Here is a 22,873-nt window from a genome sequence, read left to right on the forward strand (position 1 = left end):
TAGAACAATATATAATATATGTAAGTGCTATTAGTTTCTAATGAATTTTTCCTTAATTAAAAAAAAAAAAAAAAAAAAGAAGAAGAAAGAAAGAAAGAGAGAAGAAGTAGGAAACAATAGCTTGATTGTCAAAATGGACATTTAGATTGGTGCGGCCACGTGATCTTGCATCCTCTAAAGCTAGCCTAATGCACAAAGCTTCTGATGTACCACTCTTGCTTATGATAACTTGTTCTCAATATGGAACTCAAATTCCACGTGTTCAAGGGCAGAATTGGGATTCAATATAGGATCGGAGTGAATAATGAAAATCCGGATCACTAGCCTATCAAGAGACTTTTTGCCACACATATTGTGTGGCCCATATAGAGCCCACTAAGGGTTTTACCTTTGAATTATTTATCATATTCGGATATGGGTCCAAATATGTTAAAAATACAAACAAATTATTGATGTGACACTTTTACGTTTATAAAAATATCGATAAATTAAAGCATTAGGATTGTTAACAAAAAAAATATCATACAAAATATTTCTTTTTAAAATCCATATTACGGGGGAAAAAAAGAAAGTATATCATTTCAATGAGAGACAGACAGAGAGAGAGAGAGAGAGGAGAACCACCTGATTGTGGAGAAAATTTAAGAATGAACTCTTATAGTTTAGTTGAGTTTTTTTCCAGTTTTCTCTAAGCATGTGAAGAAAGAGGAGAACACTTGATTGTGGAGAAGATCTAAGAATGAACTTTTAAAGTTAAGCTTTCAAGAGTTTCCTAAGCATGTGAAGAAAGTGAAGAGAATAAATCGGAAAGTAAAAAACATAGGATTTTAATTTTAAAATTTTAAGAATGACATTTATACTGTTATCTTTATCTTTAAAAATCATACCCAATAGTGAGAAGGGGGTAAATGGATGATATTCACATGTGGAAAGAAGAAGAAGAAAAAAAAGAATAATTTAAAAAAAATTGCGGGCTCCGCCCCTCCACATGTAGGGCTACAATAGGGCCGGGCTTTTACAATCCCAAGCCCAACCCTATATATTATAATCTAAGCTCATTCTGTGCATTGACCCTAGTTCAAGGCCAATGATTATTGTCCCTAGCCCTAAGTCCTACAGGACCAAGCCAAGCCCATTCCCACCCTTGATTGGCCCTAATTGGACCGAGTCGGAATGGGTTTGCCCTGATTGGCCCTGGCCCTGGCCCGGATTTGGCCATGTCCCTGGCCTTGACCTTAATTGGCCATGTCCCTAGCCCTGACCCTGATTGGCCCTAACGGCCTCTCCGCCTGACCTTGATTGGCCCTGTTCCTGGCCCTGATTGACCCTATCTTGGCCTTAACCCCTTGGCCTTGTCCCTAGCCGTAATTGGTCCTTCCTTGGACCTAAAATATCAAATGTAAATTCATAAAAAAAATAAAAAATACATAAAAGTATCACAAGTAAACTAAAAATAAAATTCTTAGAAATATAAAATGATTCAAGCTTCTACAAAATGATAAAATAATCAATAAGTTAATAGTATTGCTTTAAACATAAATAAATTCACACTCCATTATTCTATATTGAGTTCTGAAAGTCTCCCATTGCTTTGGTGATGAAAAACTGAAAACATCTCTCATTGATATCTTTATTCAACAAAAAAAATCTATATTCAAAACCTTGTTAACAAGTAAATCAACGATAATTTGGTATTTTTTTTTTTAGTTAAAGAAAATGATATTTTAGTTACAAACACAACTATCTGTCTTAATAAGTTTTTTTTGAAATATCATATTGGAGGAAAAAGAAATATGTCAATATTCATGATGAGAAGTTTGGGTTTAAATTTGTTAGATATTAATTCTCTATAAACTAGTTTTTATTATTTATAATATATTATCTCACCTTAGTCAAAAAAAAAAAAGTCAATATTTTTTGGAAACTAAATGACTTAGTTCGGAAAATAAAAATTACCTTAAAAATAATATAAAAAGTGAATTCATAGTTTAATATGATCAAAATGACTGAAGGTCAAAATTGAGACTTATAGTTATATCAATATTAATATAAAAATTAGGATAAAAACCTAGTACATGATCATGGTCAAATTAACATTAAGACTAGAGCCAAATTTAGTGTCAAGATTATGGCCAAATCATATGGATGCTTACAACATTGGTAATGAGGATATAATTTTTTTTTATTAATTTTCTACAGAACATGATCATGTTTTTAAAATTTGACATGTGTCAAGTATTCACCCATGTGGATTAGAATTAATTTCTCTCCATATGGGTGGAGGGTCCAGAATCAAATTAGGATCAAGATTAGGGCCAATATCAAGGTCAAGATCAGGGCCAGAATCATAGCCAATATTAGGTCAGAATTAGGACTAGAATCAGGGCCATAATCAGAGCCAAGATTAGGGCCAAGATCAGGGATGGGCTAGGTGAGCCAGAGAGTAATCCCAGGCCCGCCCTTGGCCCTAACTTGCTCTTAGGGCCAAAATCTTTAGCCCAAGCCCTAATCGGGCTTAGGGCGGGTTAGGGCTGCCAGGGCCAAACTTGCACCCCTATCCACATGTCCCATGCAACTTCTTGGCCCCCAAATAACCCCACCTCTTGCTCTTGTTAGTTAAGCCTCTACATAACACAATGGATGAACTTATATCTAATAACACTTGGGTTATTACTCCACCTCTACTTGACTGGCCTGTTATTAGTTGCATATGGCCTCTTCTACTTGACTGACTTGTTATTAGTTGCAAATGGCCTCTTTTTATTTTTATTTTTTTAAAGTGACCGATAGATAGCACCAGTTGATGCAAGGGTCTAAATTAATGATGAAATTTTTAATCCGGTTGTAAAACTATTTTATGGCTGGTTTAGCAACATCAACGCTGCAGTTTTACACGTTTAAGTTACAAATGTTTACCTACACCAACCACCAGATATTTAGATTGCAAATTCCAACGTTCTTTATAATACTAGAGCTATATATTATTATCATTATTATAAAAATTTGTAACATATATTATTATTATTGTAATTTTTATAAGAACGTGTATATTATTTTACTATATATACAGGTGGAGCACCTTTTTTAAGTAAAGCAGCTGTAACACTCTGAGTTGCCCGTTTTTATCTTTATTTTTTTCCAAAGTATAAATATAATTCATGGATTTCAATTGTGGTGCCTGGCCAAAATGGGATCCACGTCACATAGATTCAATCAAATTCTCAATTGTATAAAAGAATGCGGTTTGATCTTTACTTAAGTTGACATGATCTACACATGTTTTTACATTTTATTTTTAAGCGTGTCATTATTTTATATTCAGCTGAAGCCCTTTGAAGAGCTGTACTATGAGTTGCCGGTGCATATTTTTTTCTCGGGAGGAATATAATACATGATTTCAATTGTGGTGCCTGGCCAGCATGGATCACGCACATTGATTCTATCAAGCCTCCCTTGTGGGAATGCGGTTTGTCGGCTTTTAACAATTGCTTTCTACTAATCCACCATTGGCCTAACACATGCTTTTTTGTGCAGCTCAATTTCAAGGAATTCACGCAACGTTCATTCAATGCTGAGCATCATAGGCAGCAACCCGCCATCCAATGTTGGGCATATGTTATAAGCCCCTCAATGTGAGATTCACTAGCCTAGCAAAATCCTCTCAAGAGTGAGCTCAAGAATTCACTCTCCTAATTGTGGAGAGATTTATGAATGAACTTTTAGCGACCCCCACCTCTTGCTCTTATTAGTTACGGATTTAATCCTCAGCGAGCCATCCAGCTGTTGTTGGGTATGGCAAAAAGCCAATATTTCTCAAATATTCAGTTATAGGCTGAATAAATGGATTTATTTGATTAAACCAAACGGGTCATTCTTTCTTCACTTTTTCAAAATCAAATAAAATATAATTATAAACCTAAACTGAAGAGACGTCTTTGTCTTCTATTCATCTCGACAGAAGAGAGAAATACGAAGTTTTAAATTCATTATACTACTTCTGTAAGACCCTACATTGTTTTCCATTCAGTGCCTATACACGAGCATTGAATGCTTAATTATCAACATGGGCAGCTAGATGTCTGGCTTTCACAGTTCACATTCACTTCCCAACTTACTCCTGAAGTGTATGACTATGCTGCCATCTCATCGTGTTGAAACCAGGAGAACGTGAGAAGAAGAAGTACAACTAGTATTTTTTTTTTACAGATGGATGAATCGTAGAACTGAATTTAAATGGCCTTTAGTTCTATCCAGTTAATGAGTCCCAAAATCTACCCTGCATGGAGCCATTCACCATGCCTTTGTAAACCTAACACATCGGTGCACTTGTTGGTTGACCTTTATCTTCATATACAGAACCATAGGTTCCCAAAAGTACATGATGAAAGTCACTGGGCTGGATAATACTTGCTCTTGCACATTCTATCAAAACAAAAAACTACTGTTGCAAATCTATTGAAAAAATAAAACTTGCTCTTGTGTATCTCCTCGTGAAGAGGTTTCTCTTTTCCGTCGAGATGAATAGAAAACGAAGACATCTCTTCAGTTTAGGTTTGTAATTATATTTTATTTAATTTTGAGAAAGTGAAAAAATAATGATCGATGGCAGCCATACCCAGAAGCTGCTGGGTTTCAGGGTGCAGAGTATTAAATCCCTATTAGTTAATACTCTACGTATGCTCTTTAGCCCAAGACAATGGATGATAAATTTAATTCACTTATAATTAACAACACTTGAGTTCTTACTCCACCCCTACTTGATTGACCTATTATTAGGTGCAAATGGCTTTTTTTTAGCATCAAGAGGCGGATAGATGGCACCATCAACAGATCCAAGAGGCTCGGTTGCCAAGGAATACAATCAAGAATTTGGTTTACATTAATGATCAAACTTTTAATCGGGTTGTAAAACTATTTTATGGCTGTTTTGGCAACGATCAACAATGCATTTTTACACGTGACTTTTAAATTAGAATGTTTACATGCACTAATGCACCTACACCGCTGCACGTTACTTTTAAATTAGAATATTTACATGCACCAACCCCCAGGTATTTAGATATCCAGATTTCTGTTCATTGTGTTTAAATTCCAACGTTCTTTATAATACTAGAGCTTGGTTTCATCGCTTTACTGATATATGCTATTATTATTATTATTATAAAAACGTGTATACTATTTTACTATATATACAGCTGGAGCACCATTTTTTAAGTAAAATAGCTGTAACAGTTGACTCACAGGTTTTTATTTTTAATCTTTTTTGAAAGTATAAATATAATACATGGATCTCACTTGTGGTGCTTAGTATTTAATGTACATCACATGGATTCTATTAAATCTCAATTGTAAAAAAGATTGGTTCGATCAGATAGAAGAAAAAATCAGTTTATTTTACTTAAGTTGACATAATCTAAGCAATGCTCTTTTGTGTGGCCAAATTTAAAGGAATTCACACGATGTTCATTTAATGCTAAGCATTAGGGCTGTAACTGAGCCGGGCTTTTGCAATCCCAAGCCTAGCCCTATATGTCCTAATCTGAGCCCATTCCCGCCCTAACCCTACTTCAGGGCCAAGGATTATTGTCCCTAGCCCTAAGCCCTACATGGCCAAACCAATTCCATTCCCGTCATAATTGACCATAATTAGGTCGGGTTGGGATGGGTTGGCCCTGATCAGCCTTGATTGGCCTTGTCCCTGGGCCATGATCCTAATTGGCTTAACCCTGATTAGCCTTATCCCTAGCCCTGATTGACCTTATCTTGGCCTTAGCCTTAATTGGTCCTATCTTTGGATCTAAAATATCAAATGTAAATTCATATTTAAAAAAAAAAAAAAAAATAAAAGTATCACAAGTAAATTAAAAATAAAATTCATAGAAATATAAAATGATTCAAGCTTATACAAAATGATAAAATAATCAATAAGTTGATAATGTTGCTTTAAACATAAATAAATTCATACTCCAATTCTATATTGCTTTATTAATGGAAATGGAAAACCTCTCCCATTGATATCCTTATTCCAAAAAAAAAAAGAAAAGAAAAGAAAAAACAACAACAACAACAACAACAACACAAGTAAATCAACGGTAATTTAGGACTGATATTTTGTATTCAAAACTTTGTTAACAAGTAAATCAACGGTAATTTAGGATTGATATTTTTTTTCGTAGTTAAAGAAAGTGATATTTTAATTACAAAGATAGCTATTTGTCCTTAATAAAAAATTAAAAAAAATTCTGAAATATTACATTGGAGGCAAAATAAATATGTTAATATTCTTTATTTTGGAGAAAGGTAGCTTTATATTAAAAATTTTAAAAATAAAGGGTTTACAGACAATAGAATTTTTTCCCATTAGCATCATTCCTAATAAGACAGGAAAGAGCTTCAGAGAGATAAAGGGGGTGAAGGTGGAATTCTTGGGTGGATTGCGAGAATCCAGCCAGGAAGTCCGCACAAGAGTTCACTTCACGCACAATATATTCAAAAGAACATGCAACGAAATCCCTAGTCAGCTCATGAATTTGTTGCACAAGATCTACTACATACCATGGAACCCGATAAATCTTCTGTATCATCTTAATAGTGACTCCAGAATCGGATCGTATTTGGACTCTGTTGTGCCCCAAATTGCGAGCTTTCGGTAGGCCAATAGCAATTGTTTTAAGCTCAGCATGAAGGATGTTAAGGCTTGGCATACCACCGGCTATGGCAAAGATTGGTTTGCCAGTATTGTCACGTCCAAGTGTCCCATAGCCTCCACGGCTACCAATTTGAGAACCATCGCAATTAACTGCAATCCAATCGTCTGGTGGCCGTATCCAACGGAACATCTTCTCTATGTCAAAAACGAATCGAGCTTGGATTTGCCAACGTTGAAAAAATTCCCTTGTTCTCGCATTATTTGGCACCTTGTCTAATGTTGACGAAAAGCGGTGTCGTGTTTCCATAACAATTTGACTAAGTATTGATGTAGGACTTTGCCGATTAGGAGAGTTAATTCTTAAGTTTCTTTCTGCCCAGATCCTCTACACCGTACATACAAAGCTAAAGCACCGTATTCGATTCATTAGAGTCTTACCAGTGAAGTGATCTGCCACCCATGCAAGCACCTCCTTCCATGATCCAGTGGTAATATGTCTAAATCCGTTGAGCTTTAGTATCGAAGACCAAATCTCATTGGAAAATCCACATTGAAAAAAAAGATGATTATGATCTTCGTTAGCGTGAGTGCATAAGACACATGTACTATCAATCACACCTCCCCACTTCATGAGTTTATCCTTTGTTTGTAACATTTCTTTAGCAGCAACCCAACTGATGAAAGAGAAACGTTTTTGGCATCTATTACCCCATATGACCTTATACCATGTAACCGCCGGACGTCGTTGACGAACATGTTCCCATGCTGATTTGAGAGAGAATACGCCAGATGAGGTTGGAACCCATACTGGTAAATCGTGAGGAATCGCCAAGTACAGTTTGGTTGAACTAATGTCTCCCCATCTTTGTTGAATCGTATAATCTGCTGATGGATTTATCCAAACATTATTTTCTACAATCAAGGTCTTCACAGTATCACTGTAGGATCGGCCAAGAGCTGGTGCAATTAATATACCCGGCTTCCAAAGAGGACCATGCACAAGCCAAGGATCAAACCATAAATTGGTTTTCTCACCATTTTTAATGAGATTCTTAACACAACCGATTACCTCCATTCTGATTTTGAGGATGGCTTGAAAAGTACCTGAGCAACCACTTGGCCTTGGAATTGCCTAAATTGAGAGGTTGTTTAACCATCTACATTTGATGAAATGGACCCAACATGAATTAGATGATGATGCCAAGTTCCACACATGGCGAGCTAAGGCAGCTTTATTCCAATCTTCAAGTCTTCTTAAGCCTAATCCTCCTTCTTGCTTGGGAACACAAAGATCTGACCATGCAATTTTATAGGAACCACTAGCCTTATGTCCCAACCAAAGGAATTTTGCCAACTTACTCTCTAGTTTGTGGAGAATGCTTTTTGGTACAGGGATTACATTCAGCCAGTATGCAATGATTCCCATAAGGACTGAATTAATGAGTGTGAATCTTCCGATATGACAAGTGCTTATGAACCCAGTTGTTGATCGCTTGTCTACTTTATTCAAGAGCTCATGTAAATCCACTTGTCGATACATCCCTGAAGTAATAGGAACGCCAAGATATTTAAAGGGAAGGTGCCATGAGTAAATCCAAGAACCTCATCAAAGAGATTTTTCATCTCTTGAACAGTTCCCAAAGAAAATATGAGATTTTTGTATGTTGATATGTAGTCCGCCGATCCAACGTTGAGTGTTCTTAAGGCAATTGCACTTCTCTTGGTAGCCTTTCCATAAACAAAGACATCATCAGCAAAGAGCCATGTATCCCGGTTCCTTGCGTTTGATGATGATCAAAGTCTCCCTTCGAGTTGCTAGCGGTGGTCGAAGATTGAGAACATATTGAATAGGAGTGAGACATAGGACATCCTTGTCCAACCCGCGAGTCGATCCAAAGCGAGTCGTTTGTCCATTTAGGAAAATACGAAAGACGGTTCTCAACACATTTCTTCACCCACTTAATAAAATTAGCTGCTGTATTTCTCTGGGTTGAAAAAGCTCCAATGACTGAATCATAGCTTTCGAAAGTCAATCTTTCTTCAGCTGTCCCTGTTTAGATGGTACCCATGGAGGGTTCTTGACACAATAGAATCTGTCTGTAATTTGGACCTTCAATGGCTGATTGATCCATTCCCACCGTTTGTGTATAACTTGTTTCAACCGATTTGCTAGAATCTTCGCAATAAACCATACACCATGGAACTAACTCTTGTCCATCACCAAAGTTGTTTGTACTTGCCTTTAGGAATCGGTTAGTCTTGATAACTTTAGTTGTCGTCGGTGTTCAAAAATCCTTTATTGCATCACATACAACCCTCCCCGTTATAATCCATGTTCGTTTGTGAAAGAGCCCCAAACCCATCGCCCGTTGTTGTCCGCAGATGACACCTCGCACTTCTTCATCGTGCGTCTTTGGGTGCTCTTCATCCTCGACAAACATCTTTGAAGACACGTCTATATGTTGCGTGCTGGGAGATCCTCCAAAGTACTTTCAAAAATCTACGCCTTCCTCTCGATCGCTTCTTCATCATCAATGGGTTCCCTTGATCATAATTGTGCACCCATTTTTGCTCTTCGTTTTGATGGAATTATGAAAATTGGGTATTATCGTCCTTCTAACCATTTAATTCTTGCTTTCGGTTCGATCTCCCAGATATTGGAGGTGATGAATGAGATGTCGTTCCTTCATATGAAGTGTTTCATCCGTTGTTCAATTTTGGTTCTCATCCAACTGCTTCACTTGTTTATTTGGTCATCCAAGTGATTGAAAGCACCTCTACTCCGAATTTTAGTCTATCCTTCAAAACTTTCAGCGACTCATTAAACCAAAAATGGCTCAAATTGGGTAGTTCCATACCTCTTCTACTATCTCATGATCGTGGTCCACCCTGTTGAAAATTTTTCCCTTGATTCCGATGGATATCACTCCTTGATCAGACCTTGATTAGGAATCGGCTAGCATTTGGAAGTTTGCTAACCATTCTTATTAACCAACACGTGTCGATCTTTGACCGTATCCTTCCTTCTCCTTCAGTTTTTCACCTATTTGTTCCCCATCCATTTGAGTTCTTGTGAAGAAGAGCATGCATCATGAGGTTGAATAATTTTACCTTGCTAAACCACCTTCACCTCATCTATCCCTTTTATAGCATTAAAATCACCAAGCAACACCCCGCATTGCATTGGTTACCCAACTGGTGAAGTCATTCCAGGAGGAGTCGATCTAGAATCCATTTGCACCATAAACAAAGACCGTTTTTTATCTCGTGGTGTCATTCCATGCAATTTGCATAGAACAAAACTTTTGGAAATCAACATTGTCATTGTTCCAAAAGACACAAATACACCCAGTGATCTTTCTAGTTGATAAAACTCCAGGATCATCCATCATCGCCTTATGGGGTTTGCTTCCGGACCCTAGTTTCAATCATAGCTACCATATCAAGTCCTTATTAGATCCAATCTCTTATCAATCTCTTCGGTTTTTAAACCTCTAACATTCCAAGCCCAACTTCTTGAGAACGATCTTTCTCTCTGCTTCTATCTTCCTGTCCCCATAGAATGTCACTATCGGGGATGTCTTGATTCTCATTTCCATCAAGCACTTGAATCTATTTTGTCTCGCGACCACCAAAAGCTCTGTCAAGTTGAACATTAGCGGTTCCTCTTCGGCCAAGGTTTGCACGAGGTGCTCTCCATTCGTTTCCTTCTCTTCCCATATTGCTGGTGTCTCGATGAGAATGAAAATTATTTGAATCATAAGAATGGATAAGAGTACTCACCATGGGGTTAATCGGCGGCGAAGACGTTTCTATTCTTTGATCTACCATAGGAATCGTATTAATTGGATGAAATATGTTAATATTCATGATGAGAAGTTGGGGTGTAGATTTGTTAGATATTAATTCTCTATATATTAGCTTTTATTATTTATAATATATTATCTTGCCTTAGTTATAAAAAAAAATCGATGATTTTTGAGAACTAAAAATGACTTAGTTCAAAAAATAAAAATATAATCTGAAAAATAATATAAAAAGTGAACTCATAGTCTAATATGATCAAAATGATTAAAGGTCAAAGTCGAGACTTATAGTTATGAGATTATATCAATGTTAATATGAAGATTAGGGTAAAAATCTAGTACATGATCAGGGTTAAATTAACACTAAGACTAGAGCCAAAATTAGGGTCAAGATCGGGCCAAAATCAGATGGATGCTTACTACATTAGTAATCAGGATATAATTTATTTTTATTAATTTTTTACAAAACATTATCATGTTTTTAAAATTTAACACTTGTCAAGTATTCACCCATGTGGATTAGAATTAATTCCTCTCCATATGGGTGGAGGGTCCAGACTCAAATCAAGACTAGAATCAGGGCCAAAATCATAGGCCTAAATCAAGGCTAAGATTATGGCCAAGATTAGGGCCAGAATTAGGGCCAGGATTAGGGCCAAAATTAGGGCCAAAATTAGGGTCAGAATTAGGGCCAAGATCAGGGCTAGAATCAGGATCACAATCAGGGCCAAAATCAGGGTCGGGCTAGGATGGGCTGGACGCGTGTGCCAGAGAGTAATCTCAGGCCCGCCCTTGGCCCTAGTTTAGGGTTAGAATATTTTGGCCCTAACCCGCCCTTAGGGCCAAAATCTTTAGCCCAAGCCCTATTAGGGCTCAGGGCAAACTTAGGGCGGTCAACGCCACCAGGGCCAAACTTGCACCCCTACTAAGCATCATAGGAAGCAACTTGTCATCCAACGTTGGGCATATATTATAGGCACCACAACTAAGGGTGTAAACGGACCGGATTCGGATCAAATAGTGGTAATACCATATCCACATTCTATTATATTCGGACGAATTCGGATAATATCCTATTGGTTTTCGGACGGATTCAGATAATAATCAAATGGTCATTTTCTAAAGTAGATTCTTCTTAAAGAAGTATAATACATATTGAATACAAGTTTTTGACTACTTGTGTACATCTTTACTATTTTATTTGTGAGTGTTAGGTTTGAAATTTAAGAACTTAACAACTTTGGGAGTTATTTTAGTAGAAAATTTAGAAAAATAATCGTATATCACAAGTACAAATTTATAAAAATAAGAAAAATAAATCTAAATAAGTAACTTAATTAGATAATTTTATCGGATGGATAATAATCGGTAGGAAATGGGTATAACATATCCGCATTCTATTAGTAATCGGACGAATTTGAATACCACTAAACGGATGCGGATAAGAATTCGGATGTGGATTTCGACTATCCATTTACACCCATAACCACAAGGTGAGACTCAACAGCCAAGCAAAATCCTCTCCAGAGTGAGATCAAGAATTCACTCATTTCTTTGCTGTTTCTTACAATACCAATGAATAAACCCGTGGTACGTATACCATCGCGAGGAAACCATGGTGTTGAGAGAATCCCTGCATGATATGCAACGAAAAAGATTCAAAAGCAACTTGGACAACCATGTGCAAATTATTGAATTTGGTGCCCCCTCATTCATTTTCCTCCAAACATAAATTAAATCCAGGCAATTAAAGCAAATATGTTGACGTTGACAGGATATGCCATTTCCTCACGGTTCTTCATTTACTCTTCACTGAGTTCACTCTCGTGAATATAAATAAACCTTCCTCTTCTCTCTTTCTTTGAGTTCCCTCACTAAGCCTACTATATATATAGAGTGAGAGAGACAGAGAGAGAGAGAGAAAGAGAGAAAGAGAGAGAGGATGGAGAAAGGGCGAGTGCAAATAATGGCTTCTCAAGCAATGGAGACAAACGCCATGCCTGAAGAGTTCATAAGAAGCGAGGAAGAACAGCCAGCAGCCACCACCTTCCATGGACCTGTCCCTGAAATCCCAACCATCGATTTCAGTGACCCAGATGAAGACAGGCTTGTCCATTCAATTGCCACTGCCAGCGAAGATTTTGGCATCTTCCAAGTCGTGAATCATGGAATACCTGTAGAGATAATTCAAAAGCTGCAGACCGTTGGAAAAGAGTTCTTCGAGCTCCCACAAGAAGAAAAAGAAACCTACGCTTCTGTTCCTGGATCCTTAGAAGGTTATGGAACAAAACTTCAGAAGGAACAAGTAGGAAAGCGAGCTTGGGTTGATTTCTTGTTCCATAGTATATGGCCTCCCTCTGTCATCAATTACCAGTTCTGGCCCAAGAACCCGTCTTCTTACAGGTATTGAATTCCTCCCTCTGATTCATTTCAAACTTTTCATCTGATGATTGTAATTTTAACAGTCCATGTGTCACCCATTGGACAGTTGGGCAAAAGAAAAAACAATGCCAGATGGGGAGATCCGGATTCATCAAGTTAAACCTCTATATGGTCTTTTCATAATCTGCTCATTCTACTTATTTCTTGTTGCATATGCAGGGAAGCTAATGAGAAATACGCAGAGTACTTAATAGCAGTTGTGGAGAAGCTATTGAAGTGCTTGTCTCTGGGGTTAGGATTGGAAGGAAATGCGATGAGAGATGCCGTGGGTGGAGATGAGTTCGAATACCTGCTGAAGATTAACTACTACCCACCTTGCCCTCGCCCTGATCTGGCTCTTGGTGTGGTGCAGCATACTGACTTGTCAGCTCTCACCGTTCTGGTGCCCAATGAAGTTCCTGGTCTGCAAGTCTTCAAAGATGGCATTTGGTTTGACGTTAATCACATCCCTAGTGCTCTCATTGTCCACATTGGTGATCAGACTGAGGTTAGTGTTTTCTGTCCACCACTACAAATCAAGCTGAAGCATTGCATGCACAGGTTGGATTTCTGATACTTGTTCCCCTCTCTGCTCTTGTCCACTATTTACTGTGAGTCCAGGTACTTTATCCCTACGTTCGAATACGAGATTGCACTTTTCTTATAATTCTCTACCACATGTTTAAGAAAATATTCACTTTTTTTTTGAACATTGATAAAGTAAACCATAAGCAAATGTCTTTCTTAAACATGTGATAGTAAATATGTGAGGGGGAGTACTGCACCCATTTGGTGCATTGTATTATGTACTCATGCATTTGGTAGCTAGGGTCAACATCATTCAATGGGTATACAGTATAATGCATGGATTCGAAGAGCCCGGTTTCTTTGCCCTTCTGATTTCGTCATCATATGTAGGGGGCTTAACCTTGTCTCCAGTGTTCAAAAGTGATCATCCTCCCACAATGTGACACATTGCTGAAATTCGATCGAAATTCTCTACTTTTCAGTCATTTCGGCGAGTAATGATTTTTTTCATCCACTGGATCCGAAAAAATGCAAAATATTGCCAATATTTGGTCGATATAACCGATATATTGCCAAAATCGATGATTATTCGCATATTCTAGCTAAATATCGTGTACTTTTTAAAATTTTAAATACCCTTCATGATTTCATATGTGACTATCAATGTTATTTTTAATTTTAATTATTAATACTTTTTAAAAACATAACCTACCTTTTCAGTTTTCAGTTTTCACTTTCTCATACTTCAAATTTTCATTTTAAATTTTAAATGACAATGCTTTTTTGACTGAGCTAGACTTTGAATCCTTATTCATTGTCTAAGGGCCTGTTTGGTTACATGAGTCTGGAGATTTCAAATATCTAGAGATTTCAAATCTATAGACTTCAAATCTATGGAATTATAATTTATAAAATTAAGTGTTTGGTTGTGGAATGAAACGTGATTCATCCTAAAATTTATTTGATCGCGTTTTTGTGTGTCATTGTATAGCTTTTTGAAATCTCGGATTTCACCCCTATCCATAATCTCGATCACCTTTTACCTAACGGGTTCTGATCGAGTTTCACCCGGGTATAATTCAGAATCCGGATCTCTGTTCATGACCACGCCCTAATCAAATCTTTTAAAATACTTATGAGGAGTGAGGACACATTTATTCATGTTCCGACTTTTGAATTGAAAAGAGTGAAAGACCATAAAATAATAGAAAACGTGAAAGAGGTGAACCACGTGAAACTAAAAGGAGAAAATTGGCGAAATTTGCTAGTTTGAATTTGAATTTCCTTAAAAAAATAGGAACCCAATGAGGCACCAATTGGCTGATACTCAAGATAGACATCCATCCATTTTGGGATGTGTGGATGATATAGTAGTCGTCAATGCTCATTGAAACTCATTGGGTTTCCACTTCCAATGAAAAAGTTGGATCAGTTCATTGTGGGTGCATTAGGTGTTCCACCACCCCTGACATGATGAAAATTCTTTGAAACCTTTGTGCATACTTAGCCTTTACTTAGTTTTCAGTCGCTTTTGGCTTCTCATTCTTGTGTTGGGCTGAAATAAGAAGAAGAAGATAACTCTCCAACCAAAAACAAAGAAGTTAATGACCTCAAGAACTCAGTGTCTTGTGGTCATTTCTGGGAATTCCAATATAGGGTTTCCAAGATGAAGTATATTGCTGTTTTAACTAATATGAAGTTTATTTAGCATAAAAAAAAAAATATAGGGTTTCCAAGATGAAGTTCAGAAGTTAAGTCCAACATTTCGACCTTGTTTGCTATCCCATCATCTTCACTTGCATTTAAGATGGAAAAAGAAAATAAGGGTTTTGCTTGTGGATGCAGATATTAAGCAATGGAAGGTACAAGAGCGTCCTACATAGATCCACTGTGAACAAGGAGAAGACAAGGATTTCATGGCCGGTGTTTTGCTCGCCGCCAAAAGAGATGGTTGTAGGCCCACTGCGTCAACTTACTAATGAACATAACCCACCAAAGTACAAAAGCAAGAAATTTAAGGATTATGAGTATTGCAAGCTCAATGGACTTCCACAGTAGAAGATTGAAATAAGAAAAAGAGAATCATTCCTGGCTAGCTACAGTTTTAGTTTGCAGTTCTGAAGGATTTTAGAAAATTGCAATTCCTTAACTTGAAAATTGCTGGTTTTTTCTATCATTTTTTTTTTGATGAATGGTTTTTTTCTATCATGTGGAGGTGTGTTTGATCATTTTTTGCAAGATAGGTAGAATGGTGGTTACCTGCTAATTTTAAATTTTAGAAGCCACCTATATTGTGCTACCTCATTCCAAGTTTCAAGATGAAAAGATTCTCTCTTAATTTTCTTCAACTGCAAAATGCAATTAGGGTTTTCTCCTACCCAAAAAAACAGTGTAATTAGGGTTACAATCCAATGGTCCATATGATATTAATTTGACACTTTTTAAGAACCAAGACTACCACAACCTCCCCCCCCCCCCCCCCAAAAAAAAAAATTTATAGGGTGACAAGCAATGGAAAAGAAAATATGGGACCTTGTTGTCGATCAATCAAAATTAAATTTCTCATTGTATTCAAACACTTAGAGTCTTGTTCAATTGCATGGGCGTGCTAGAGTTAGCCTTGTGACTCAATTGATAATCTGTTTCAAGTGAACCCGTGGATTTCCCCCTTGCTTTGGCGTATTAAGTATTAGGGTTAGTGTTTAAGCATAAGGTGGCTTAAAGCATTACACCCTGAGTATCTACTTTGGAATACCCAGACCGTTGCTTCCAGCTAGTATTCGGTTAGTTGGACTCTCCCACGAAGAGCCATTACACCATTGGATCGTAATTGATCCGATGGCTTATATTAGAATATTCGTTGAGTATAACTCAAATACCTCAACCATATTTAAGTATGACTTAGATACCTCAACATTAAGGACTTACATTTAGATTTTTCGAAAAATGGTTAGAAAATTTGTACTGGTATTCTATACTAAAACTTTTGTTAAAATGTAAGTCAATATATACATACTTCTAGGCCATGGTCGGAAAGGATAAGTTTTGCATTTGGAGTAATTTGTGTTGATGTTGTCGCATGTGTGGACAATGAAGAGCAATACTTGTTCACATTTGCAAAGCATTGATCCCTACCTTCTTCCTCACGCCCCTAATATTCCATATGCCAAAAGAATATCATCATAAAATTTTTAGAGAAAATTGCATTGGCATCCCAAAATGGAGGTCTTAAAGCACTGATACCCTACTTTATGTTTGAAAAACACAAACATAAAAAAAAAAAATTGAATTTTTATTGAACACACTAGTCCAATTTGTCACTGAAAACCGTTAAATTATTGTTTATGCTTTTTTTTCCTTTGTATTTTGATAGGGCTTTTTTTTTTTTTTTTTTTTAATTGAAAGAAAATAAATAGTGATTTAATAGTTTTCAGGTGACAAATTGAACTAATGTGTTTAATGAAAATTCAATTTTGGAATATCTGTGTTTTTCAAACATAAAATAAGGCGTCAATGTTTTAAGGCTTCCATTTTGGGGTGCCTATGCAATTTGCTCAAAATTTTAAGATAGAACAACCCATTCCTCATTAGAAAAATAAATAATCTAAAATTGATTGTTCATCCCACTATTTTATTTTTCCACCAAGAATCGATTAACTTTTGCAAATTCTTCAAAAGTATTCTCAATTCATCCAGATGATGATATAGTACAACCATGAAAGTTTGAGATCTCCATTTCTTCATCTAGACTAGTAGATACAGAGTGAGGCTAATTCCTTCCACCTCTGCCACCACGTCACCATGTTTTTGTCTTCCACCGGTTAATCCCATAATTAGTGCCAGAATGCCACGACCTCACCACAACACCCAACCGAGCCATTAATTTTGGATCAACCTTAGATCTTGAGACATTTTATCATCGACAGACAGGGTTGACTGCACCTTCTACCCTGGATTAGCATCCATCTCATTAGATAGAACAATGGCCAATTCACCTCCACGTGTAGAGAAGCCTTTATGTGGGCCCGCTCAATTGAATTCATGGTAGACTCGCATTCTCCCAAGAAACCAAATTCTGAGTATATCCCTCTTGTATAAATTGTGTGGGCTCCCCTATTGGCAATGTGGTTACCACTCTCTCATTTTTAAAATTTTCAGAACTTTCAAAATTTGAAACTCTAGAATCCACTTCATCGTCCATCATCCATTGGTGAATGGGAAAGCAGAGGGAAGTGGGACACATCAATTGACAATGACCACATGAGCATATTCTTTGCAGTAATAAAGTTATAAAATATGTGAAGAAGAAAGAGAACTCAAGTAACCAAGTCTCAAGAGGGGAGTATCATCAGTTTCCAGAGCTACAAGCCTTCAAGGATGGTCTATATGGGCAGGAGTAGGAGAATAAGAAATCAAGATGCAATAGCATGCTAAATTGTTGGGGGTGTTGAGAAGTTGAGAGATGAAGAGGTTAAAGAGGTTCGGATGCTTGAAAGGACGTATGCCATTGTAGTCAAGGACTCATTACTTTTCTATCATGGAATTGAAGCCATGGATGGCTTCATGGCTTATGGTCAGGTAGCCTCGGTCAGCATTTGGGCATGGCATGATAACATCTTCGTCATCTCATTAGTCATGGCTATAGGCTATACTGCTAAAGCCTATAGAGTGTAGGCCTACTGCCACCAGCAAGTAATTACAGAGATGCTCGAGAGCAGCAAATCTTTCAGGTGCTCGAGAACTTGGGCAGCCACAGGGAGTGTTAGACCAGAGGTGAAGAGAAAAAAGAGAGACGGTAAAAAGTATATTATCAACCTAGGGTTTTAATATGGTTCTAACGGTTTGAGTTGGTTAATGGCTCGGTTGGGTGCATTTGGTTGGGTTTATTGGGTTACTCATGGTGCAAACCAGACTCTGCTAGCTGACAGGTTTTACAGACCTGAACCTAATACACATTCAGTATTCAATAAGATTCAGTTCAGGCTGCTTTAGTCCTTACTGAGTAACCTTGGATTGGATTGACTGGTTAGGTCTGATAACCCACTTGTACTTTGGGAAGGTTTAGATGCATAGTAGTTTCGAGGTTTCCGGTTTCCTTGCGTAGGTTTACAACGGAACTGAATGACTAAAGAAAAATTTGGATAAAAGAAATATAATGATTCAAAAAACAGTTGGAACGCCTGAGGTCTATATGTATAGTTGATACGGAGAGATTATGGTCAAGCCGGGTTCATACCTGGTCCGACCCTAGACCCCGGTCGAGACGTAGAGAACCGACTAGCTCCCGAGCGAACCGGATCCGAAAGATGGCTTGCTGAAGAAGAAAGCTTATTCGGCTGCAAGCGCGCCCTAATCCTACTTATGGATTAGGGTAATCACCCTAATGATGGCAGACTCGAATTGACGGCTGCGGATAATCATTATCAAAGGGATAATCATCACATAACCTAAAGGTTATCTCAGGAGTCCTCTACTAGTCCAAACTAGTAGAAGTCTATTGCTCAACGGATCTAACTGTTAAGATTCAACGACTACCCGAAGAAGGCTCAAGTGCATCCAACGAAGGAGATTCGAAGGTACACTCTATATAAACCTCACTACCATACAAGGTGAGGGGATCGAAAAGAATACTATCTGAGACTCAGGTTCGGATACATCCTGATAGACCTAAACTATCAGCGATCTACTATCTAGATCACCTTTCCCAGTTCTTCATTCCTTAGCTCTGCGCTTCCAGCAGAGCCGTTTTGTGATTAAGTTCATCAACTGACTTAGCCTTCGGAGGTGGACTCCCGACCCCAGCGGTCGGGCCACATCTGACGCTTTCGTTTTGCAGGACATCACGAGGAGATCTAAGGGCTGAGCAGATTTTGGACGCATCAATTGGCGCCGTCTGTGGGAAACAACTTGAAAAGCCATGGTGACTAGATCAGCAGCCGCTGCACAGCGCAATTCCGGTGTTCAGATCCCTAGAGTGAATAATCCAGATATTCCCTAGGAAAGCCAAAATCCTATCGAAGTAGATGGTGGCCAGGGAGGACGTAATCCTCCTCTTGATACAATCCAAGATCAATTGGATCAGGTAAAGATTCAACTCTTGGAGGTGAGCCAAGCACTCCGCATGCTCACCAGACGGGTGGTTTTACCACAAGATCCTGATCAGCGCGATTCAGGGAGACGTACATTGCCCCGTGACCAAGAGATTGCTGAAGACCGGAATATCGATCAGAATTTCCGTGAAGGAGGGCCCGAGGAAGGTGACTGCCCTCCCCATAGAAGTTTGAGATGATCGGGAAGAGACAGAGATGCAAAGATCCGAACCAGTGGAGAAGCTGGAACAAATCCAGCTGTGTACTGAGGATGAGAAAAAGATTACTTATATCGGGTCTGAACAGCTGGAAGAATTTAAAGATGAGTTGAAGTTATTTCTTCAGCAGAATAAAGATGTATTTGCATGGTCTGCTGAGGACATGCCCGGAATCGATCGGGCCATTGCAGAGCACAAACTCTGGATAGACCCTAAGGCGAAACCAGGGATACAGAAAAGAAGAAATTTCTCCATTAAAAAGTATGAAGCCGTTCGAAGCGAAGTTGAAAAACTTAAGAATTCTGGTTTCATAGAACCAATTGAGTGCCCAACTTGGTTGGCCAACGTGGTAATGGTAAAAAAGGCGAATGGGAAGTGGAGGATGTGTACAGACTACACAGATCTTAACAAAGCTTGCCCAAAAGATTGCTACCCGTTGCCTCGGATTGACCTCTTGATAGATGCGACTACAGGATATGAAACTTTAAGTTTCATGGATGCCTACTCAGGGTATAATCAGATCCTTATGAATAAGGAGGATGAGAAGTATACGGCTTTCATGACTGATCGTGAAAGCTATTATTACAAGGTCATGCCTTTTGGCACTGAAGAATGCGGAGCCACATATCGAGGGGCCGTCAACAAGATTTTCAAAGAGCTGATAGGAAAGAATGTTGAAGCTTATGTTGACGACATGCTAGTGAAAAGCTTTACAAAAGCAAATCATATTGCGAGATTTGACTGAGGTATTCTCGATCTGTGGAAACATCAAATGAAGCTAAACCCGGGAAAAATGTGCCTTTGGAGTCTCCTCGGGCAAATTTTTGGGCTTCATGGTATCACGAGAGGGGAATTGAGGCTAATCCTGCCAAAATACAAGCTCTAATTGATATGGAGGCTCCCAAAACTGTTCGGGATGTGCAGTGTTTAACAGGGAGAGTTGCTACTTTAAATCGATTCATCTCCAAGTCTGGAGAAAAATGTTTGCCTTTCTTCAAGGTTCTTAAAAACCTGAAGGGCGATGAGGAAGCAAAGTGGACTGAAGAGTGCCGAGAAAAGCTTTCGAGGAATTAAAAGATGCACTTGGACAACCACCGATCCTGTCCCGGACACGGAGAAGGGGGAAATATTACAGCTATATCTAGCGACGTCCCTTTCGGCGGTCGGTCGCGAGTACTTGTTCGTGAAAAAGATAAAAAACAGTGGCCGATTTACTATGTAAGCCACGTGTTGCTAGATGCGGAGACAAGATATTCACAAATTGAGAAGCAGGCTCTGGCTCTCATGATGGCCGCCAGGAAGCTAAGGCCATATTTTCAGGGTCATCCAATTGAGGTATTTACAACTTTTCCTCTTAGTAAAGTTCTTAACAAACCTGATTTGTCCGGAAGGATGGTGTCTTGGTCGGTTGAACTCAGCGAGTTCCAAGTGAGCTTTAAGCCCAGAACTGTAATCAAGGCTCAGGCATTAACCGACTTTGTAGTAGAAACTACTGCACCGGTGGAACCCACCATTGAGGATCCCATTATACCAACCACTTGGGAGGTATATGTGGATGGTTCGAGTAATAAAGATGGAGCGGAGCTGGAATTCTATTAAAAAGTCCAGCAGGATTTATTATTCAATATGCTTTGAGATTCGCATTTGAAGCAAGTAATAACGAAGCAGAATATGAGGCTCTGATAGCAGGACTTTGGTTGTCAAAAGCATTATCTATTGCAGATGTTACTATTTATAGTGACTCTCAACTTATAGTCAACCAAGTCCAGGGGGAGTATGGTATTAAAGAACCACGCTTGTAGAAATATCAAGAGATAGTTCAAGCATTTCAAAACCAATTTCGGAATTTGAAGATATCTCGATTTCGAGGAATGAAAATTCATTGGCAGATGAGCTATCCCGACTAGCCAATGCCAAGGAAAAGAATCTAGACCCTTCGGTCTACATTGAAGATATAACTTTTCCAAGTTATCATGAGAAAGAAATTTCTTATATTGAAGCGAACGTTCTTTGGATGGATCCGATAATCGAGTATCTAAGGGATGACAAATTATCCGAGGATCCGGTAGAGAGGCAAGGTTGATCAAGATTCGATCAGCTAGATTTGTCATTCGGAATGGGAGACTATACAAAAGATCTTATGCTGGACCCCTTATGAGATGTATAGGCCTCGAAGGAGCAAAATCAGCTTTGGTGAGATTCATGAAGGAATTTGTGGAGCTAACATGGGTGGACGAGCCCCGGCTCACAAAATTCTAAGACTTGGGTTATATTGGCCTAAGGTCCAAGAGGCTGCTATGGAATACGTTCGTCGATGTGGTAATCATCAAATTCATGCTACAAGATGTCGAAGCGCCCGGGAAACTATGACTTCAATTCTAAATCCCATTCCCTTTGCGATGTAGGGAATTGATATCATGGGCAAATTCACCAAGGCATCGAAGCGGATGGGAATATCTCGATAGTAGCAATTAATTACTTCACAAAATGGGTAGAAGCGATTACTCGCGGCAATTATCGAGAAAAAAGTGGAGAAATTTGTGCTTGAATCAATCATATATTGCTTTGGGATTCCAAAGATTATTGTCACCGACCATGGTACTCGGTTCATTGTCCACACAATTTGAGCAATTCCGTGGAACATATATGATCGAGCATCGTATGTCCTCGGTGGCATACCCCCAAAGCAATGGACAGGTAGAGGTTACTAACCGAACGCTACTAGAAGGAATAAAGAGAAGACTCGAAGGCCGACAAAGCTTCTTGGGTCGAAGAACTTCATAATGTACTTGTGGGCTTATAGAACTACGGTTCGAACACCCACAGGAGAAACTCCATTCAGGTTGGCATATGGATCCGAAGCATTGGCACCAGTGGAGATAATGGCGGGGACATTACGGGATCGTGAGTTCGAGGAAAAAGCAAATGAACAAGGACTGCTTGATAGTCTTGATTTGTTGGACGAAGTTCGGGCAAAGGCAATAGCACGAACTCAACATTATCAAAGAAGGATAGCGTCTCATTATAATACTCGAGTGAAGAATCATCGGTACTTAGCCGGAGATTTGGTGTTGAGAAACACCCTAGCTTCCGACCCGCGTCACCAAAGAAAATTGGACCCTTCCCCGGGAAGGACCTTATATGGTTGTGAAACCGGTCGGT

General features: G+C 38.5%; 2 protein-coding genes across 2 annotated transcripts; one reads left to right on the forward strand and one right to left on the reverse strand.

Moving 5' to 3' along the window:
- Positions 1-6,335: 6,335 nt before the first annotated feature.
- LOC149016043 (uncharacterized) lies at positions 6,336-7,724 on the reverse strand. Its single transcript, XM_089156661.1, has 2 exons — positions 7,088-7,724; positions 6,336-6,922 (listed from the first exon to the last, which is right to left on the reverse strand). The coding sequence occupies exons 1-2, from the start codon at positions 7,722-7,724 to the stop codon at positions 6,336-6,338; spliced, it is 1,224 nt and encodes a 407-aa protein (XP_089012787.1).
- Positions 7,725-12,334: 4,610 nt separating this feature from the next.
- LOC149016044 (flavonol synthase/flavanone 3-hydroxylase-like) lies at positions 12,335-15,852 on the forward strand. Its single transcript, XM_089155639.1, has 3 exons — positions 12,335-12,858; positions 13,057-13,384; positions 15,250-15,852. The coding sequence occupies exons 1-3, from the start codon at positions 12,398-12,400 to the stop codon at positions 15,460-15,462; spliced, it is 1,002 nt and encodes a 333-aa protein (XP_089011765.1). The 5' UTR covers positions 12,335-12,397; the 3' UTR covers positions 15,463-15,852.
- Positions 15,853-22,873: the final 7,021 nt, after the last annotated feature.

This window comes from Hakea prostrata, chromosome 5 (genome assembly GCF_041222555.1).
Source record: "Hakea prostrata isolate BN-2017 chromosome 5, UWA_Hpros_2, whole genome shotgun sequence".
Lineage (NCBI taxonomy): Eukaryota > Viridiplantae > Streptophyta > Magnoliopsida > Proteales > Proteaceae > Hakea > Hakea prostrata.